This window comes from Jaculus jaculus, chromosome 15, assembly GCF_020740685.1.
Source record: "Jaculus jaculus isolate mJacJac1 chromosome 15, mJacJac1.mat.Y.cur, whole genome shotgun sequence".
NCBI lineage: Eukaryota > Metazoa > Chordata > Mammalia > Rodentia > Dipodidae > Jaculus > Jaculus jaculus.
Genome location: NC_059116.1, coordinates 34,156,695 through 34,163,634, shown reverse-complemented (window position 1 = coordinate 34,163,634; position 6,940 = coordinate 34,156,695). Strand labels below are relative to the sequence as shown.

General features: G+C 52.9%; 1 protein-coding gene across 2 annotated transcripts; it reads left to right on the top strand.

The window, feature by feature from the left end:
- Window positions 1-2,246: 2,246 nt before the first annotated feature.
- Window positions 2,247-5,444, top strand: LOC101608399 (cytochrome b-c1 complex subunit 10). 2 transcript variants are annotated; one of them, XM_004654890.2, is made up of 3 exons: window positions 2,247-2,403; window positions 4,664-4,811; window positions 5,229-5,444. In XM_004654890.2, exons 1-2 carry the CDS (start codon window positions 2,354-2,356, stop codon window positions 4,782-4,784), a joined length of 171 nt encoding a protein of 56 aa, XP_004654947.1. In that variant the 5' UTR covers window positions 2,247-2,353; the 3' UTR covers window positions 4,785-4,811; window positions 5,229-5,444. The 2 variants fall into 2 exon arrangements, with proteins under 2 accessions (XP_004654947.1, XP_044991018.1); XM_045135083.1 differs by having other exon boundaries at window positions 5,130-5,444.
- Window positions 5,445-6,940: the final 1,496 nt, after the last annotated feature.

Sequence of the window (6,940 nt, the reverse complement as noted above, 5' to 3'; positions counted from 1 at the left end):
ATCGCTAACCACACCTGCTGGCTACACAGATCTGTGCCTTGACTATGTAGGAGATACTGCAGAAGCCAGTGAGAACCCATCACAACAGCTCTGGGTCCCATGCCACCTTGGGATATGACACTCCACTTCCTCCAAGGAAGGATTTTCCTGGCAGTGGTGATGATGGCTGTACTTGGTCCCTAGATAACCCTGTCCCTGTTATCCCAGCTTCCATAGACATCACTGTGAGGGTTAGCTGGGGAAGGGGCAAAGAGCATGCCTTGTCCTGACCCTAGCACATGGGTGCTTAAGTGGCTGCCCACGTAGAATTAGAGTGTGCGCCAAGGTCACCTGGCATCCCTGACTCCTGGAGTATTCTGGGCCCAAATGGATGCAGCTGGAACAGAAGTGGGTAGTTTATTACTCCGCTGTAAAACTGGGTGGGCCATCTGGGTGGCACTCGAATTTATGCCATCACCTTTGTGGAGTCTCCTGTCATGAAGAGACTAGCTGGTCCAGGCTCAAACTCATGTACTATAATGCCATCTCATTCCAGCATGGTGATGCATGCCTTCCACCCCAGCACTTGGGAGGTAGAGGCAGGAGGGTCTGGAGTTCAAAGGTATCCTTGACTACCTCCCAAGTTTGAAGGTAGCGTGGGCTACAGGAGACCCTATCTCAAAAACAAGCCAGGCCTGGTGGTGAATGCCTTTAATCCCAGCATTTAGGAGGCAGAGGTAGGAGGACTGTCCAAAATTCAAGGCCACCCTGAGACTGCATAATGAATTCCAGGTCAGCCTGAGCTAGAGTGAGACCCTACTTCCAGGGGGCAGCCTGCATTGCGCAGGATAGGGCACCCAGTGATGTGATGTCACCCCACAGTCCTCTGCCTTTGTAGCCCTGGATGTTCTGAGAGCCAGGTCGCTTTGAGTTTTGTGTTAGGGAATCTATCCGTATGCTGCTTATTTTTTTCCTCTAGCTACTTCCATGGGTCCAGTCAGTGACTAGACACAGGAACTGTGAATATACTACACGAGTCCCATGGGTGGTTAGCCCAGCACTCCCGGGACTTGAAACAGGAGGATTCCCATGAGTTCCAGATCCGCCTGGGATACTACAGAACAAGAACTTTAAAAACAAAAAAAGGACTGGAAGGATTGCTTAGTGATTAAGGCGCTTCCCTCAAAGCCAGACGACCCAGGTTCAATTCCTCAGGACCCACATTAGCCAGATGCACAAGGTGGCACATGCATCTGGAGTTCATTTGGAGTGGTTGGAGGCCCTGGTGTAACATTCTCTCTCTGTGTTTCAAATAAATATTTTTTAAAAGCAAACAATAATTTTAGTTAAGGGTGTTGGCACACAACTCTAGGCCCAATCAGTATATGGAAGGCTGAGGGAGGATGGCAAATTCTAGACATGCATGGGCCCCTACACAGATGGCCTCTCTCCCGAGTCTCCTGAAGATAAGTGTCAGCACAACTCGCTGGATTCTTTGTTTGCTTTTCCGAGATAGGGTTTTGCTCCAGCACAGGCTGACCTGGAATTCACTGTGTATTCTCAGGTTGGCCTCGAGCTCATGGCGATCCTCCTACCTCTGCCTCCCGAGCGCTGGGATTAAAGGCTTTCACCACCAGCGGCCTGAGACTTTTTTTTTTTAGTTAAAAATTTTTATTAACATTTTCCATGATTATAAAATATATCCCATGGTAATTCCCTCCCTCCCCACCCCCAAGAGACCTTTTTTTTTTTTAAAAGAGAGAAGCGCTCATGTAGCTCAACCTGGCCTCGGATTTATTTTGTAGTGCAGGGAGGTGACCCGGATGAACCCCCTTAGACGGTGGGAGCGAGAACAAGGCAATCCCGCAGGGCGTCCAGGTATGGGCGGTGAAGGGCGCACGGGCTAGGCCAGAGCCCAGGATAGCCTGTCGGCCGCCCCACGCCGGTTCTGCTCCTTCCTCCGACCCTTTGGTAAGCGTCTGGGGCTCGGGTTTACTGGCAGTTCCGAGAGGTAACCTCGGCGAGGTGACCTAGGAGGTCCCCTGGGTGTCTCCGCACAGGGACCGGGCATCCCCCGTGGCACCAAGGAAACACACGGGAAGAGGAGAGCGCGTAAACTAAACGTGCTAATAACCTGCAGCCAGCCTCTTCCCCGGCTGTGTCCCCCAAGACCTGGAGTGACGCGCCGGAAGTCCCGCCCACGGCCGGCGTCCTCCGGAAGCTCACCTTCCCCCAGCTTGCACAATTGAGCAGCTTCGGTGCTGCGCGCACGGGGAGGGTGGCGTGTTCGGTGCGCGTGCGCGGTGCGACAGCGCATGCGCGGTATCGCCAGGCAGCGGAACAGGGTGACCCTGAGCGTCCGGATACCCGCGCGATGCTGAGCAGGTTCATGGGCCCGCGGTACCGGGAGCTGGCCAAGAATTGGTGAGGACGCCGCCCGCCACCCCGGCTGCGCCTTGCCGTGTTGTGCCAGGGGACACGGGGAAACTGAGGCTCATACAGCTGGACACGCCGCGGATGGAGGAGCCGGGGTCGGATCTCCACCCGCACCCTCGCTCTGTGCCTGAGTGGTTCCGAACCTCAGTTTTCCCGTGTGGGCCCCTACGCAACCCCGGGGCCGACAGACAGCTGTGGGCTCTGGCTTTGGGTTTGAGGCCGTGTCTCTCTGCAGCCCAGGCTGTCCTCGAACTCGGGCCAGCCCTGTGCTGGGGTCCCGGACGTGAACTCCGTCAGGCTACTTTTTCTTGCAGTTTTGAGCGGCATGGTCTCTCTCTTCCCACCCAGGCTGTCTGTGAGCTTGGGACTCCTTGGCGGGCACAGGCAACTCTGGGGTGCCAGTTCTTACTTCCCACCTCGTTTGGGGTAGGGGATCCTGGTTCACTCGCTCATTTGCCTGTTATCTGGCCCGACTTTGCTGTTTTAATTCTCTGGAGTCGCTTGCTGCTGGGAGGCCAGGAAGGAGGTCTAAGGCACTGTGGGATGTGTCTGGGCATGGGCATGGCCCTGGGGTCTTAATCTGGGTAGGGGAAGTAATAGAATAGTTAATGCAGTTAATACTGTGTCCTTCCTTGGTGGCGGTCAGGGTCATGGGCTCTCTGCACACTGCCAATCCAAACGTCCTAAGGGCACTGGCTGGCCTGGGCAGCTGGGGAAACCGATCAACCCAGCATGCAAGCCCCCCGCCCCAGCTTGGTTCAGCCTCTTAGACAAGGAATTATTATGGTCTGGGAAGTGGTGATTCGGAGGATTCAAATTCCAGCCTTCTCCAGTCATAGTTACACACTGCTGTGACCCAAGGTTAACTTAAAGCAATGTTACTGGGTCTGGGAAGATGGCTTAGTGGGTAAAGTGCCTGCCATATAAGCATGAGATCCCTAGGACCCACGTGGATTCTAGGTCCCTAGGACCCATGTGGATTAGGGTCTTCTGTGAAGGCCTGGCTGGATGTGGGATCTTCCTGAGCTCTTTTTTTTTTTTTTTAAAGATTTATTTTTTAGAGAGAGAGGGAGAGAGAATGGGCATGCAGGGCCTCTAGCCACTGCAAAGGAACTCCAAATGCATGTGCCACCAAGTGCATCTGGCTTACATGGGACCTAGAGAATCGAACCTGGGTCTTTTGCAGGCAAGCATCTTAACCGCTAATCCATCTCTCCAGCCCTCTTCCTGAGCTCTTTTCCAGATGGCATCTAGCGGGCTCAGGACATCACAGCTGGCCATGTGGCCCTGCTGCCCACCCACTCAAGTCCTATGACACTGTGTGTGGGTGGGACCTTCCAGAGTAGGGATAGCTATAGAGCCTATCAGCTGCTGTAGAAGCCCTGGTGGCACGTGCAGTGATACTGTGTGTCCTTAATGCCAGTGACTAACTCCTCTCTGTTGTTTGGACTCCTGCCCTGTGAAACAGTGACTGTACCCACAGGTGCTGTGGCCACAGGGATCTGTGCATTTGACTGCAGAGAACAAGGTGCCATCTAACAGCCCATCACCACACCACAGTGACTGAAAACCTGTCTCTTCACAGAATTCCTTAATTTTTTTTTAACTGCGTGTGTGTGTGCGCGCGCGCTTGTATGCGCACACGCGTAAGCATGCATTCCTACACTTGTGGGCACACAAAAGTTTCTTGGGACAAAAGAACATCAGATGTGTCCACCATCTGGGTCCAGGTTTACATGGGTACTGGGGAATTGAATCCAGGCCATGAGGCTTTGCAAGCAAGCACCTGTAACCACTGAATCATCTTCCCCGTTCCTGATTTTGTTTTTTGTTTATTTTTTTCGAGGTAGGATCTCACTCTAGCCCAGGCTGACCTGGAACTCACTGTGGAGTCTCAGGGTGGCCTTGAACTCACAGCAATCCTCCTACCTCTGCCTCCCGAGTGCTGGGATTAAAGGTGTGCAGCACCACGCCTGGCTTGTGTATTTTGTTGTTGTCGTTTTGTTTTGTTTTTTTTGAGGCAGAGTCTCACTTTAGCCTAGGCTGACCTGGAACTCACAATCCTCCTGCCTCAGCCTCCCAAGTACAGGGATTACAGGTGTGCACCAGTTTGTCCTGCAGGTCAAGCATGGGAAGCCAAATGCCACTGAGCCCAGCTCAGGTATCAGGGTCCCCAATGTGAGGCAGAAGAGGGTGCTCCATGGCCAAGTCCCCAGCAGATAAGTCCTGACTGCCACTGTCTTTGCAGGATGCCCACGGCCAGCATGTGGGGTGCTGTGGGTACCGTGGGGCTGGTGTGGGCCACTGACTGGCGACTGATCCTAGACTGGGTGCCCTACATCAATGGCAAGTTCAAGAAGGATGATTGATTGGCCAGGCCTTTAAGAGCCTCTCTGGTGAGTCTTGGTGGGTGTTGTGGGGCATGGGGAGCCCTTAGCCTGCAGCACTGGGTGGGAGGCCTGGGGTGGGGGTTGGTGGAAGTTGGACAGTGGGATCCTGAGACTCCCAGGATCATCCACTTTGGAGGAATGTTCCATAGCTACCAGGCGGGATGCAGACACCCCTCTGTAGATGGGAGAGTTGAGGGTTGAGGCTTCCTGCCTCCCTGAAAGGACCATGGGTATTTGGTGAGGCTGCCTGTCCCAGTTGGTCACACCACACCATGCTGGCCATGGGACAGTGCTGTGTGAATACTACTCCATCCATCTCCTCAGAGCCCCTCACAGATGCGTTCAGTGTGCCTGGTGGCTGCGGTCCCTGACCTCGTCAACAGCCAGCTTCCTGTGTGCTCAGCTCCGCCTTCCCCTCCCCAGGTGCCCCACCTTGGACCCTGCCGTTGGTGCCGTGAGCATCCCAGGGAGTGGCTCTACTGCTGGACACTGTAGCATTAAACTTCCTCTGACACCAGCCTTGCCTGGGTCCTGGGTCTTGTGCTCACCAGCCAGTTCCCTCCACCACCGTAACCCAAGAGCTGTTTATATTGTGAACGTCTCTTGAAATGTACAAGTAAATCTGGGATCCTTACTGGATGGTGATGGTGTGGTGTCGGTGCTGTCTCCACAGGTCATCCGTCTCTACTGACCTTTCTTTAAAAAAAAAAAATATATATATATATATGTGTATATATATATATATATATATATATATATATATATATATATATGTGTATATATATATATATTTTTTGGTGGTTGTGGTTGTTGTTGTTTGCTTCATTTATTTGAGAGACAAGAGAAAATGGGTGTGCTAGGGCCTCCAGCCACTGCAAACAAACTCCAGACATATGCGCCACCTTGTGCATCTGGCTTATGTGATTCCTGGGGAATCAAACCAGGGTCCTTTGGCTTTGGAGGCAAACTCCTTAACTGCTAAGCCATCCGTCCAGCCCTACTGACCATTTTTGATTTGAAACAGGCTGGCTTTGAGGCTAGGATGTAGCTGAGGATGACCTTGAGTTTTTGCCTTACCTCCCAAGTGCTGGGGTGACGAGTTTGTCCCACCATGCCCAGTAGTTTTGTTTTGTTTCAGATTTTCAAGTTAGGGTCTCTCTATAGCCCAGGCTGACCTGGAATCACTCTGTAGTCTCAGGGTGGCCTTGAACTCACAGCAATACTCCTACCTCTGCCTCCCCAGTGCTGGGTTTAAAAGCGCGCACCACCATGACTAGCTGTCCCGTCTCCTCCCCCCCCCCCCACCCCCCACGTAGGATCTTGCTCTAGCTCTGGCTGACCTGGAGTTTACTATGCAGTCTCTCAGGGTGGCCTTGAACTCAGGGCTATCCTCTTACCTCTGCCTCCCGCGTGCTGTGATTAAAGGCGTGCACCATCACACCCAGCTGCTTGTTTGGTTTTTGCATGTGTGTGTTCACAGGTGTTTGGGAACTAGAGGTCACTGTCAGGAGTCTCTCTCAGTCACTCTGCACCTTTTTTTTTTTTTTTCTTTTTGAGACAGTGTCTCACTGAACCTGGAGCTCACTCACTTGGCTGGACCAGCTGGCCAGCCAGCCCAGGGATGCTCTCCACCTTCCCAGCACCCAGCACTAGTACTGCAGGTATACGCCAGGCCCTGCGTTTGATATGACTGCAGATCTAAACTCAGTCTTGGAAGGCACTTGACCCATCGAGTCATCTCCCTAGCCACTAGAACGCAGACCTCATCGTCCCCCCTAGGCTTGGTGGTACATGGCACATGCCTGTGATCCCAGGATTCCAGAGGTGGAGGCATCAGAACCATGAGTTTAAGGCCTGCCTCAGCTACATATCAAGTTTCAGGCCAGTCTGGGCTACATGAGACCTTGTCTCTAAGGACCAAAATGAAAAAAAGGCCAGGTGCCTTTAATCCTCTAATCCCAGCACTCAGGAGGCTGAGACAGGAGGGTCACTGTGAGTTGGAGATCCAGAGACTACAGAGTGAGTTCCAGGTCAGCCTGAGCTATAATGAGGCCCTACCTCAAAAAAAGGGGGGGGGGAGGGGGATATAATGGAGAATGGAGTTTCAAAGGGTAAAATGGGGGGAGGGAGGGTAT

Bases quoted from the DNA above. Each gene is read 5' to 3' on its own strand.
- LOC101608399 (XM_004654890.2), top strand. From the start codon at position 2,354: ATGCTGAGCAGGTTCATGGGCCCGCGGTACCGGGAGCTGGCCAAGAAT. The intron at 2,404-4,663 runs GTGAGGACGCCG...CTGTCTTTGCAG, and splicing joins CGGGAGCTGGCCAAGAATTG to GATGCCCACGGCCAGCATGT.